Genomic DNA, 14507 nt, shown 5'->3' with positions numbered 1-14507 from the left:
TTCCTTCAGCTCCCCACTGAGACCTGTGCCCAAGACTATGTGTTAATTGCCTCTCACTGTGACAACAGCCAGTAATTCCAGCAGCACCAAGAAGCTAGAATGCCAAAAGCATAGATTGTCTTAAAGTGGATAACAAGTATTTATTATGGGGAGGTTAGGGGAGCCCTTTTTTTTTTTTTTTTTTTTTTTTTTAATAACTGAGAAGTAAACTAGATAGTTTTAACCTTAACCTTTGTCCTCCAGATTCTTTCTCATTAAATGCAGGGCAAATGTAGAACCTGTGTTCTATATTGAACTCTAAATCAACAATGTGGTCAAATAACATATCTGTATGGACTAATCTTAAGGATTAGAGTCAACCTGCAGCTTTGCTCTAACAGAGAAACAGACATATTTGAGTTGGATTAAAAATATGATCTTGGCCGGGTATAGTGGCTCACATCTGTAATTCCAGCACTTTGGGAAGCCAAGGCGGGTGGATCACGAGGTCAGGAGTTCAAGACCAGCCTGGCCAACATGGTGAAACCCTGTCTCTACTAAAAATACAAAAATTAGCTGGGCATGGTGGTGGATGCCTGTAATCCCAGCTACTCAGGAGGCTGAGGCAGGAGAATCATTTGAACCCGGGAGGTGGAGGTTGCAGTGAGCCGAGATTGCACCACTGCACTCCAGCCTGGGTGACAGGGTGAGACTCCATCTCAAAAAGAAAAAAAGAAAAGAAAAGAAAAGAAAAATGGTGATCTTAACTGGTCTTGAAAGAAATGACTGCACAAGACTATGATAGAATCTGCAGACAGCAAATCTGGGGGTAGATAGAAGTGTCCTGCTTGAGATATAAGATAAGTCTGCTGAACTAGAGAGAAGGAGGAGGGAAGGGTGAGTGAGTTGGCAGAAAGCTGTGTATTCCTTCGAAAACCCACCCAGTCTTCATTCAAGTTACCAAACATATTTTAAAAAGTGATCTTTTAAATTACTATAAGAGGAAGTGAATATATGTGGTTTTATGTTTTATCTTCTTCTTAGGCTTGGATGATAGCCTGCTCGGCTATGAAGCATTTGAGCCAATAACTTTAAAATCAGCCCCAGTCAGCAACACTGGATTGACAGGCCCTCAGTCAGGCAATCTCTTCTTAGCTGATGGCTCAGTCTTGTCCTTTGGATGAAGGTTTGCCTGCTACAACCTCCCCACCCAGGACTTCTCCAGAAGGAGAGTGGAAGCCCTTGGACAAGCCAATCCTACTGCGCCCTGTGTATCAATGCTGCGCGGAGACGGAGACTGCTGAGACGCAGGTGCTCTCGGGGAAGCTCTCACAAGGCAGCTTCACTTCTGAGCAGGCCCCAGGCCGGGCCTCTTCCCCCGCCTTTCCTTCTCAGCACCTGCTCTTCCCCGATTATTTCTCTTCTTTACTAAGCTCCAAGTGTGGCCAGGCGTGGGAAGAGGGGCATCATGTTAACTTCAGACCTGAGTTGCCAATTCCTTTGGTGACAACTGGGGACAGTGAGTGCTTCTACACATCAAATACAGGCATTCACGAGGGGCAATTTTTTTCAGCTAAGAGTTTTACCATCTTTACCACAGTGGCCAATGAGTAGAAATGTGGTGTTTTCTCTCTTCAGTCTTGCTTTGTGAGTTGGAGGAAGAAATAAGGAGATAAACTGTGAAAGGACAAGGCCACAGGGAGAGCATTGGTGAAAGAAAACCTGGGTGAAAATCAGGAATAACAAGGGGTAAGACATCAAATCTGATTTTTTTTTTTTTTTGAGACAGAGTCTTACTGTGTCGCCCAGGCTGGAGTACAGTGGTGCGATCTCAGCTCACCTGCAAACTCTGCCTCCTGGGTTCAAGCGATTCTCCTGCCCTAGCCTCCTGAGTAGCTGGGACTACAGGCACGCACCACCACGCCCGACTAATTTTTGTATTTTTGGTAGAGACAAAGTGTCACCAGGTTGGCCAGGCTGGTCTCAAACTCCTGACCTCAGGTGATCCACCCGCCTCTGCCTCCCAAAGTGCTGGGATTATAGGCATGAGCCACTGTGCCCTGCCTGATAGCAAATTTTACATGGAGATGAACCTAAGAGACAACGGGTCCTGAGGAGGCTTGGTACTGAATGGATCCATTCTTCTTCTCTCTCTTTTTTTTCCCCTCTTTCTTTGATCAAAATTAAAACCACGATCTCCTGAAAGTGGATTTCTAGAAGGTTAGTCAGACACGAAGCCAGTCCTTGGGGTAAAAGGCGGTTGCTAAGTCTCAGTTCTCTGGCGCTGTGTTGACTCAGGGGACTGGCCCTGCCCTCTCATATTAATTACTGACAAAGCTGACCACTCCACAAGCTCCACAACAGGCCATTTTCTAGTCTGGGGCACACAATGGTGCTAATTAGCTTCTGGCCAAGAAATAAACAACAGCTCTCTTGGCCTAGCTGTTAAAAGTTAAACCCAGGAAAAAATAAAAAAAGTAAAACCCAGAAGTCGGTAAAAGTCAAACCCAGAAGTCTGCCAATTAATGCTCCCGGCTGTGAACTATCAGTGTGGATGACTTTGGCCCCAAAGCCCAAGGAGGGATTGAGATAGGCAAAGACTTGCTGTTATTAATATAAGGCTCCCCGGTCACCAGTGCTCCCCAGCAGGGAGTGTTGGTACGGGCCAAGCTTTCCGCAGAGAAAAGCCTACAGAAACAGCTGCATAATAGCCAGAGGATATATCGCAAGGGTTTATCATTGGATACGGAAACTCTCTTTATTTAGAGACAAGTTCTTGTCTGGTAGCCCAGGCTGGAGTGCAGTGGTGCTGTCATAGCTTATGGCAGCCTTGAAAGCCTGGGCTCACGCGCTTCTCTCACCTCAGCCTCTTGAGTAGCTAGGACTACAGCATGTGCCACCATGACTGGCTGATTTAAAAACTTTTTGTAGCCACTGGGTCTCGCCAGGTTGCCCAGGCTCGTCTGGTCTCGGTTCTTACTGCCTCGTACGGTATTTTTCACACAATACATTCTTGGTCAATGGGTGACAGACTGGACAGTGTCCAGTTTGTATTTCAGTTTTTGTTACATCCTAATTTGACAAGTCACACTTTCCTTTTCAATCTCTCAATTTTACTTCCACAGATCTGAATCTTGCCTCTCAAAATCTATTGTTAGGGATACAGGAAAAGACAAAGTCATCAAAGTAATAATGTCTTCCATGTAAATGGTGCTTTGCAATTTTGAAAGTTCCTTCATTTATATTCCAGAGGGTACTAAAGACAGGAAATAGCATGCAACAGAGAAGCAGAAAGCACAGTGGGGACAGGGCAGGACACGGGTCCAGACAGCAGTGTTGGTGACCTTAGAGGTTTAGGGAACATTGTGCAATGTCTGATCAGAAATAATTGGTCAAAGGGAGCCAGGCAGGATGAAAGAAACAAAATAGCTTTAAAGCATGAAGTAGAAAACTCAGTCTTCATGTGAAGCAAAACTGAGACCCAGGGTTTAATGTTATCAAGTTTCAAGCTTTGCTTTCTTGAATAACCCCCATCAAATGTTCTTTAAGTTCATCAAAGTGTCTCCAAGTTAAATAAGCAGGTATTCTGCATGATTAAATGCACAAACCATTATCCTTCTCTGAAATTTTGTGTCTGAAAACTCCATTTGTCAATGACATTCTCAATTAGAAAATATTCCAAAAGAAATGTCTGTACTCTGTTTCAATGACTTTTCCCCTCACAGTCAACCCTATCACCAAGGTGTCTTGAATCATTTCTATCTACAAAGCATACTCCAGGTGGAGCTGGAAAGCAGGATACCTAGTGATTCCCTTACATACGTTCATCAGTCTAGGAGATGTCAGCAAAAGGTGATGGAGACATGGTGGGTTCATTGTACTTTGCTCTGTGAAACCCACAAGAAATGAGGAAAAGAAACTGGGAAGACATCTTGATCTGTGCTAAAACTGGAAAACGTACGATAACTCTGAACCCATAAAATACGAACCAAATCAAGTAAGGACACCGAAATGGAAACACACTTTCCAGACCTGGAAGAGGACATAGAAATCTTTGCAAGTAAATACAGGGGTTTTAAGGGGGCCAAAAGAAAAGGTTTTGCCTGAAACAATGAGGATGAAGGGTGTGAGCAGGCCACGGGAGACCTGGCGGGCAGCATGCGTGTGGGGCCATGTTGCATATTACAGAGTAGCAGATGGGAACAGAGTAGGGAGAAGTATACCTGCCATCCTGCCATTCTCATGACCTGGACTCCTAGCCTAGAGGAACCCTGGAGGTCAGGTGAAGCGAAAGAGTGAGAGAAGTAGCCCATTTTGTGGCCACCGACTTGAGTTCTCTAAGTAGGGGATACAGTTACGTTAAATCACTAAACACAAGTCCTATGACTCTAGGATGCACTGAGTTTCATCAGCCTCTCACCTGGGCCAGTTGCTTACTTTAGTTGGGGGAGAACATCAGAGGCTGAGCGTTGGTACATTGCTAGGGCTAAACACACGGCTGATTTAGGGAGAAAGAGTTAGTCCTGAGCCAGCTTCTCAGAGGTGAAGCTGCCTGCTGTTTCTTCCTGTTCATTCTCCTCCATTTTAAAACACACAAGCACACATATCCTCTCCACTCTCGAGAACTGGCAGTGCACCTAATAACCAACCAACAGATGAGAAACATAGTTTGGGGGAAAAATATTTAGGAAAAAAAATACAGAAAAAAGCAATAGGGACAGCCTTAACCTAGGGACTTCTCCAAGCCTTGACTTCTACCAACAGGGAGTACGAAGCACAGACAGAATTTTCACGGTGCTGCAGCTACACAATCAACCTGGAATGAATGCATGAATGAAGGAGAGAAAGTCACATGGAAAGCAGTCTTCTTCTGGTCGGACATATCAGAGTTGACTTTTCTTTGACTTTTTTTTCAAGAGAAGAATGCATAAGCTTTATAAAAACTTGTACAAAGAACCGTGCAGACATACGGGTGAATGTATACATGTAATGAGAGAATGAGAAAGATACTGAGGACGTATTTACAAATGCTCAGTGGGAGAAATAAACTAAAAACATCTGCCTTAAGTGGAATTTGGCATTAATAGAAAATTTTTTGTTGATTTTTCTGTGATTTGGTATAAAATATGGATAAAACTTTGTCTGCCCAGTTCCTATCCCAAATTATAAAAGATTTATCTATATTTTATGTAAAACAGTAAGAAAAGCCTGACAACTGTTAAAGACTTAAAATCATAATAAAAACAAATGTAGTCATTAGTTCCTCAACTAATTTCTTGTATTCTGGAAGCTATTTAGAAGCCGTGATTATGAAGAAACAGACATTTCTACAACAGTTATTGGTTTCCAGTACATGACTTCAAGTCACTAGTTCCTTAGTTCTTGAAGGGGCTGAAGGCTTTTATTTTATTTTTGGCTTTATTGAGAAATTGCAATTTGAATAAATATAAGTTTTGACATGAGACAAGGGTTCACCGCTGATTTGTTTGATAAAAGCATCATGGAAAATAGATACCGAAGGATTTTAGATTAAGTAATTTTAAGCACAGATTCAATTCTTTCCAGTTTGCTTGTTTGAAAAGGCAAGAAAGAAAACAAAAATCTTCCAAGGATAAGAGTAAGATCCAGAGTTTTGTTAATACTGTTTATCCTTCCGATCTTCCCCATGGATTAAACAGAACAACAGAACACAAAGTATTTGATGCTGAAAAGCGAGGGGTCACCGAGGGCCTCTGCTGTGACAGGCAGATTAGAGAGGCCAACTGGAACCCACACACTTCTGCAATCAGCTTGCTTAGACTCAAGAGGATTGACTAGCATTGCTAATACCAAAGTGTGCACTTGTTGAAAACTATAGCAAATCTGACAGCCAAGACCGGTAAAGGTCCGGGGTTGTAGCACACAGAAACTCATTAAACACTAAAGCACCTGCCGCATGTCCCTTGAGCTTCTCAGCAAACTTTAACCTCAGACACTCTGAAAGCTATTTAGGAGCTGTGATTCTGAAGAAACAGACATATCTCCAACACAGTTTGGTTACAAGCTCATGATTTAGCTTGGCTATATTGCTTCTGCAGCCACCTACATTCACCAGCTATCTCCACAGAAGTCATCAATCTCAATAGCCTCATCATTGCACTTCTTTATATTGCCGTAAGAATCTCAAAACCACCACTCTATAACAGTGAGCATTTTGGTTTTGCTGCATTGAAATGATATCATTAAGTGTTTAAAAAACTGTAAGTAACATTTTGCTACGCCTGAAAGTGTTAGCCTCTTCGTTCACTAATTACCTTTCAACATAAATGTTCTTTCCTGTCCCAAGGGAGTAGAGGCTGCACAGTATGTGGTAGCAGGAAATCTGCACATCACCCACTGAAACAAAGAAGAAATGTCATTGATTTGCACCAATCCTGAACACAGAAAGGATCCATGAAGAGGAAAAAAAAATGCATGAGCATCAGTCAAGAGTAAAACCTCTCTCTCTCAACAAACATATCCCTTTTCTACCCAGATGCCAGTTTGCTAATTGCTGGACTGGGAAAAAAAAAAAGATAGGAAAAATCCTCCACTGAGCAATCCCAGTTCCTCTGTGGGGCTTACCATGAAGACCACATTGCTTCACAGGGAAAGGAATTACTTGACCAATGGGTCCTTCCATAATGCGATTTGGTTTGTTTCCAACAGAGATAGACATTTTAGCCAGATTTTATCCAGTGCAATATTTCCTTCCTTGGGAAGGAAGAATGCAAAAAATCTGAAGCTTGAATGAGCCTTTTGCTCATTTCCCAGGAAGATACGTCAAACTGCTAGACTTTCCTTAGAGACAGAGCAAAATCCCTCATGTCTGCCTATCCCAAGTTCTCTGCTGGGTGTTCGGCAAAAGGCAATTCAATAGCATGATCTGTATCATGTTTCCTAGGGGATGGGCATGTTTTGCTTGTGAATCTGCAGGCTAAACATCCCTAGCCATGTCTGGAGCTCATACCAAGGCTGGGACTACTTTCAGAAATAATTTAATGTTTTATTTTCCAGCTAAGGAATTGCATCATTTCTATGACACAAAATAATGAGTTTAGATGTTCTCCCAGCCCCCACACAACAGAAATTATTGATTTTCAGTTGTTCAAGGATATAAAAGACATAGTCCTAGCTATCAACAACTGGTCAAATTAAATCATGTCCCAACATTTAAAGTGTAAAGCTGAAGTTTGGTGGCAGATTATCTGCACAGGGGGCTGGAAATGGTGGCACTAAACATGGTGTTAATGCAAACTAAAATAAAACCAACCAACTTTAGTCTTCTGAAAGCTCAGATAATGAAATGTTAGCATTTTTCCTTTGCTCCTGGTATCCAATGAATAAATTAAGGCTTCTTAATAAGAAAAATGATGTCTCAAAAACCCAGGAGCAAATCTATCTCCCACTGTATTACTCAGATAACCTTTCAAATGAAGCGAGAGTACAATAGCTGAGAGCTAGACTAGCAGATGGGAAATTCTGGTCCAGAACAAAAGTGGAAAAAGATAAATATTATATATTCAAGTTAGGGAATTTCTTTCCATTCCAAGAGTCTATTACTACTTTCCCCCATTTTTTTTTTTTTTTTAAATCTAAGAAGGAAAAGTCATGCAATAATTCTCTCTCTGCTCTGCCCTCAAAGTCAACATAAGTGAATGGGCCCTGCACCTCCTATCTGGGGCCACGCACACATAAATCCATGGCAAATACCAGTAGAACTCACAGAGTAGATCCATTCCAAACTGATGCTGAGCGACGTGCTCAAAGATGGACGTCAGGATGGGGAGCAGGGCCACTGTAGTGTAGTTAACATTCTGAGAAACGCCTTGAATCTGCGTCCGGGAATGGGTGAACTTCCCAAGTTTCAGGTTTTCTGAGGTCTTCTCCAAGTCTTCCGCACCATTTTCAAAGAACGCTCGTAGCCCAGCCTTCACCAGCTCGGAGCCCGACTTCATGACAGTCCTGCAAGCAAACAGTGTTCAAATCTAGAGCTGCACTTTTGGCCAACCCTCTTCTTGAAACTGGCTGGCAGCGCCACCTGGGCAGACATTTGCCACTCCTGTCACTCAATGACACTGTGTCAGGAGAAAGGGAGATAGCAGTTAACATCCACGAAGAAACCTGAATCACACAATCCCAGAGGGGCTAGCCACTGGACAATCTGAGGAAAATACTGCTCACCTCTTTAGGAAATGCAGAGAACAATCTAGAATGAAGCCACCTGCTATTATCTATAGTAAGTTGCAACTGGCTAAAGTTAAAAGAACAGGGAAATGAGCTTTAAGAAAAGTTGTGGGATAAACAACTTTTTTTTTTTTTTTTTTTTTTGAGACATCGAGTTTTACCCTGTCACCATGCTGGAGTGCAGTGGTATGATCTCGGCTCACTGCAACCTCCACCTCCCGGGCTCCAGTAATTGTTCTGCCTCAGCCTCCCGAGTAGCTGGCATTACAGGCGCCCGCCACCGCACCCGGCTAATTTTTGTGTTTTTAGTAGAGACGGGGTTTCACCATGTTGGCCAGGAAGGTGTCCATCTCTTGACCTGGTGATCCACCCGGCTTGGCCTCCCAAAGTGCTGGGATTACAGGCATAAGCCACTGCACCCAGCCTGGCTAAATAACTTTTATAAAGGCTAGCTAGAAACATAAACTCTTCTGATGCGAGACCTCTTAGAGAAAAAGAGCAAAGAAATAAGTCAACAGAAGTTTAGACTTCTGTTAGTTTGCAGGAAATGTCCTAGATTGGATGAGGAAAGAGAAAAGAGACACCTAGCCCTTTTAAAGTAAACAGCTTAATCACACTTCTGGAAAATACAAAACAAAACATTGAAATGTGATCTACAGGGATGATGATCAGCTCTGGACATTTGACATCTTCCATCAAAACTACAGTATTTCATAAAACTTAGAATTGGAACAAAGCTTACAAGTCATCTATAAGTTTTATATTTCTGTATCTTATTCAGAAGATTATGAAAGACTTGGTTCAAAGACAGATGCTTTTTATCTACATCATTCTCCTGATAATCATTCAATTCATCCAAGACAATAAAAACAAAGAAATTAAGTCAGTGAGGCTTGTTCTTGTCCTATAAGTATTCATGAGCTGTCTTCCTAACTTTTTTTTTTGAGATGGGGTCTCACTCTGTTGCACAGGCTGGAGTGCAGTGACCTCTCATGGGAGACTCCCATGCTCAGCGATCCTCTCACCTCAGCCTCCCGAGTAGCTGGGATCACAGGCATGTGCCACCATGTCTGGCTAATTTTTAAAATTTTTTGTAGAGATGGGGGTCTATGTTGCCCAGACTGGTCTTTAACTCCTGGCCTAAAGCGATCCCCCCACCTCTGCCTCTCAAAGTGCTGGGATTACAGGCATGTGCCACTGCATCTGGCCCTTCCTAACTTTCTAGTCCCAAGTTTTGTTAGGAATAATTACTCAATACACCAACCTGCAACTGATCGTCATTTAAAACAAAACAAACAAACAAACAAACAAACACTGGACTCTCTCAAGACTTTTCCCAAGTTTCTTAAAGATTTCTCATCCCTTTAATAGTCCTTACTCCCCTCCTTTTTCATAGCCATTCTCAATTCATCAAGGATTTTCATCTTTGGGACACTCTTTTAGTGTCCCACTCCTTTGGGCTGGTAACCTCTTTTGCATAGGGTCTTAGGAGGTGTGTCCTCCTCCCAACTTTGATAAAAATGTTTCTTTCTTTTCCCCTCCCTCCCTCCCTCCCTTCCTCCCTTCCTTCCTTACTTAGGTCTCGCTACATTCTTCAGGCTGGTCTTGAACTCCTAGGTTCAAGCAATCCTTCCACTTTAGCCTCCTGAAGAGCTTCTATTACAGGCAGAAACTATGGTGTCCGACTCTGACAAGGACCCTTCTTAACAGACACGTTAAAGAAAGCTCCTTGTCAGTTCTTTCCACTGCTGCTTTTTTTTTTTTTTTTTTTTTTTTTTTTCCAGACAGGGTCTGGCTCTGTCATCTAGGCTGGAGTGTAGTGGCGCTATCTCAGCTCACTGCAACCTACACCTCCTGGACTCAAGCCATCCTCCCACCTCAGCCACCCAAGTAGCTGGGACTACAGGCATGCACCACCATGCCTAGCTAATTTTCGTATTTTCTGTAGATAAGATGTTTCACCATGTTGCTCAGGCTGGTCTTCAACTGTTGAGCTCAAGTGATCTGCCTGCCTCAGCCTCCCAAAGTGCTGGGATTATAGGCGTGAGCCACCACGCCAGGCCTGCATCTCTCTTTTTCAGTCTCATCATTTGTGTTATTACCAGAACTTATGTATTTTTTTTTTTAACACTTCTTCCCAAATTCCTAGGCCATGGGATCGTCTTTGTCTCTGATTCTTTGGAAGTCAGATCTCTGTGCATTTCCTTCCTTGGCCATTTTGAATTCAGAGGGCTGTTGTTCATCTTTCCCATAACATTTGTAGATTCACCACCCACCAGTGGGCTATGCCACATTATATATTTTATCTTCTGAAAGATGAACTTCTTAGGAAGGAAAGACAAGAACTGATCAGGCCTTAGCATTCTGTCTCTGCCATGGCAGTGACTCTCGTTATGTGAACTGTGAAAAAGAGAGTGCTAACTTCTAGGGTCTTTGCCTTGTCTCCTCTCTCTTCCCAAACCCTGGCAGCAGTGATCTGTCTTCTCTTCAGTAAAATTAGTGAGATGACAGGGTCAGAGAGGAAGTCATGAGAAACTATTGGGAACAACTGGGCAGACTTACCTTGTGTCAAGTGTCTGAGCTAAGATGTGAAGACAGCTCACCATTGTAGTAGAATCACTACCTAGAATAAAAAATATCGTCTGTGATTCCCCCAAACCACTCAGCCTGTCTTTCAAATGCAGTCTTCTCCACATGCACAAACCACAGCCCAGCATCATTAACTACCAACACATAAAGTGCTAGGCCTGTGCTCAGAGACAATGCATTCATTTCTAGCCTGACACAGCCTTTGCTTTATGATGGATGTCAGAGGCAGAGATGAAAATTTTCACTGGTGTGGAAAATCTGAGCAGTTAAAAGGGTAAAGAGGTCATTTATCACGCTTCAGATCAATTTTCTATGGCAAATTTAGGTGACACCTTAGTCCCAAGGCCTGGGTGGTCTGAGGAAGACACAAATAAAGGCAAAGTACAAGTTCAGGATGATTACAGGGAGGAGCGGTGCCTTTAGCAACACTTCACTTACCAAAGAGGGAAATTCTGTGTCTAACAAGGGCAGCAAGTTTGCAGAACAGGCTGAAGCAGAAAAGAAAACAATTCAGAAAGTCACAGAGATGAAAGGACTCATACTTTGTATCCCCCACCCCAATGTCCCTTACACTGTGAAACAGAGGGCACAGAGTGGCATTCTAGGAAGATGCACTACGTTCCTAGCAAAGAATCCTCTGGTCCACACTCAGGAACATGTGTGGCTCACAATGCCTTGGAGAATCATGAAAAGTACCTTGCAGGCAGCTCCATCTTTATTAAACACAATCCCTCTGAAACATTTATAGTATTTTGCAGTGACACAGTGCAAAGTATCCTTTGCTATAGGGAACCATGTATTGAAATGTTTATTTGTGTGACATTCAGGGATAAATGAAGACTCTGGAAAAAGGCATGATGTTCCCCTTGTTGCAATGGGTTGCAAACCATTTTGTAGCCTTCCATTGAGGGTGTGAAGTTTTAGTTGGGAGGTTGGCAGAAAGTTGGGATTGGAAAGTGTTAACGGTTCAGGTACAAGGTGAGATTGTGTTAAACAAAAACATTTTAAGAACTGTATATTCTCTGTCATCTCCAGTTAGTCTCCAGGCCTGACCAGGTCACTGTTCCAACTGGGCCCTTGGAAACTAGGAAAGCCATGCTGTATATTTTTGTGTTTTTTGACTCTCCTTCATGCTTTCACCCATATTTTGCACGTGGAACCGCTGAAGTTTCAGCTGTGCCTCATTGTTTGACTTTCCACAGTGCCTAACGAGGGCCTCGTGATGTTAGAAAGGAGCCCGTCACTGTTTCTGAACATGCTGCTAATGGACCTCTTCTAGGGGCACTGTGGCCATCCTTTGACCTCTGTTGCTGAAGCTCTTGGGAAGATTGCTCAGAACTGACATTGCTGACACTGGCATGGCTCGACAAGAACTTTGCAGTTGCTTCAGAAAGCAGTGGAATAGAACGAGGGAAAAAAGAGAAAGAGAGAAAAGCCACCTGTCTAGGCCATGGGGTCCCCTGGTGACACGTTCCCAGTTTCTGATTCATAACTTGTCGCGGAGCTTCTTACCCCATTCAGGGTAAGAATGGGGTAAGAAGCTCCACAGGACAACTCAAATGGGGAAGGAATGCATCCTGAGAGTTGATGGGGATGAAAACCTGCCCACCTCTGGTTTTCTTTTTTTTTTTTTTTTTTTTTTTTTTTTTTTTTTTTTTTTTTGAGACGGAGTCTCGCTCTGTCGCCCAGCCCAGGCTGGAGTGCAGTGGCGCGATCTCGGCTCACTGCAAGCTCCGCCTCCCGGGTTCACGCCATTCTCCTGCCTCAGCCTCCCGAGTAGCTGGGACTACAGGCGCCCAAACCGCGCCCGGCTAATTTTTTGTATTTTTAGTAGAGACGGGGTTTCACCGTGGTCTCGATCTCCTGACCTTGTGATCCGCCCGCCTCGGCCTCCCAAAGTGCTGGGATTACAGGCGTGAGCCACCGCGCCCGGCCTAAACCTCTGGTTTTCAATAAATGCCCTGAGTCTGTCTGGGCTGCCTACCGGAAAATCACAACAAAAGTTCCCACGGCTAGTTACTTGGTTTTGCAGTGGAAAAGTGTTGGGAAGCCCTGGCCTATAGCTTAAGAGAACACACGATAAGTTACCAGAAATTTGGCAGCCATCTAGGGTGAAATTAAATATGGGCTGCTCTTTTGCTTTTCCCATGGTGTTTTTTTCAGAGACGTGGTGTTTTTTTCAGAGTTTGTTTGATACAAACTCATGGAGCTGGGGCAAGGGGCTAACCCTGTGGAATGTGGGCTCTGCAGCTCTGTGATTAGCTGGGCTGTTTTGGGGAAGCCCCTTAACTGTTCTGTGTGCTAACTTTCTCACTGTCGAGAGTCATCATAGGACTTGAGTTTCAGAATAAGGGGCAGGTAAACTCAGTTATATCTGGTGAAAATGCTTCAAAGTGGACACATGTTCTGTATAAACACAAAACAATGTTTTTCTAACAAAGGCAGATATTTGAGTTGTTTGATTTTGATACTAACAAGGCTAACCTCATTGTCAGAAGTGCTTTCTCAGGCATGCCAAGGCCTGGATCTGAAATTTCCAAAGGCTACTGCTTGTTGCCTATGGAGCCCGGGATTTAACTGGAAGCACTGTCCTTAGCCAAGAGCCCCTCCTCCATCTCAGAGTTTGAAGACAATGAGTGAAAGGAATCTCAGGGAGAGTCTGAGACCCATGGGCAAAGGGCTGCAGATGCAGAGGAGGTGGGGCAAGGACGAAGGCTGCAAAGAGGAGTCTGGCAATGCAGACACATTCAGTGCAAACACGACTGATTCTGTGGGAGGGCAGAAAGCCCACTGACGGATTTCAGAGCTATTTGCAAGGCTGATCAGCTCCAGGTTGTATTCCAGCCGTGACAAATGGTGCCTGGTTGAACAAATGTTACATTTCCATGAATTAATAATTTAAGAAAAACAGGTAAACAGACACACCTGCTCTCTGTTGGATTATCTGAATATCTCACTTTACCCACTGTTTCCCTAGCTTCTTACAAGAAACACTGCTGCATCCTGCAAATGTTTAGGAGGTCATCTTCGGTCAGCACCTGATTTTAAGAGTATGTTGTGTTGACAGCATGGGGCTTCTCCTGTCTTAGAGTAAGTAATTATGGTGTAGAATAAATCATACTTGATGTGATAGAGAGGACTGGTTTTTTCTTTTCTTTTTTTTTTTTTGAGATGGAGACTCATCTGTTGGCCAGGCTGCAGTACAATGGCGCCATCTCGGCTCACTGCAACCTCTGCCTCCTGGGTTCAAGCGATTCTCCTGCCTCAGCCTCCAGAGTAGCTGGGACTAGAGGTGCACGCCACCACACCCAGCTAATTTTTTTGTATTTTTAGTAGAGATGGGGTTTTGCCACGTTGGCCAGGCTAGTCTCAAACTCCTGACCTCAAGTGATCCACCCGCCTCAGCCTCCCCAGATGCCGGGATTACAAGCATGAGCCACAGCGCCCGGCCAGGAATGCATTTTTATTCTTGTCCTAACTTAGAAGAGTCACTTTGGACAGTGGAGTCAATGCAACTGAACTTCAATTTCTTCATCTGGAAAATGGAGATCATACTACACAGGCAGGTCTCAGCATTTCAAACATCGTGACGTTTCACAATGAGTTTTATACAAATGGGCAATAACTCTTATATGAAAAACTGTACTCAATGTTCAGTTATGCTAAGTGTTTCATAAAAGTTAGCTAAATCTCGAAGTTGATTATCCTCCCCGAGATGGTGATATTTAAAGGCT

At 43.5% G+C, this 14507-nt stretch overlaps 1 protein-coding gene across 1 annotated transcript in view; it reads right to left on the bottom strand.

Moving 5' to 3' along the window:
• Positions 1–14507, bottom strand: part of RYR3 (ryanodine receptor 3) — a 566751-nt gene that overhangs the window by 89483 nt on the left and 462761 nt on the right. The window contains exons 61-64 of the mRNA XM_050797588.1: positions 11212–11261; positions 10747–10807; positions 7724–7962; positions 6273–6354 (exon numbers count right to left, since the gene is read on the bottom strand). Coding sequence (XP_050653545.1) covers positions 6273–6354; positions 7724–7962; positions 10747–10807; positions 11212–11261 — 432 coding nt within the window. The remainder of the gene's footprint in view (positions 1–6272; positions 6355–7723; positions 7963–10746; positions 10808–11211; positions 11262–14507) is intronic.

Source organism: Macaca thibetana, chromosome 7, assembly GCF_024542745.1.
Source record: "Macaca thibetana thibetana isolate TM-01 chromosome 7, ASM2454274v1, whole genome shotgun sequence".
In the NCBI taxonomy this organism is placed as follows: Eukaryota; Metazoa; Chordata; class Mammalia; order Primates; family Cercopithecidae; genus Macaca; species Macaca thibetana.
Note: the sequence above shows the minus strand (reverse complement) of the source record. Positions and strands in the feature narration are given on the sequence as shown.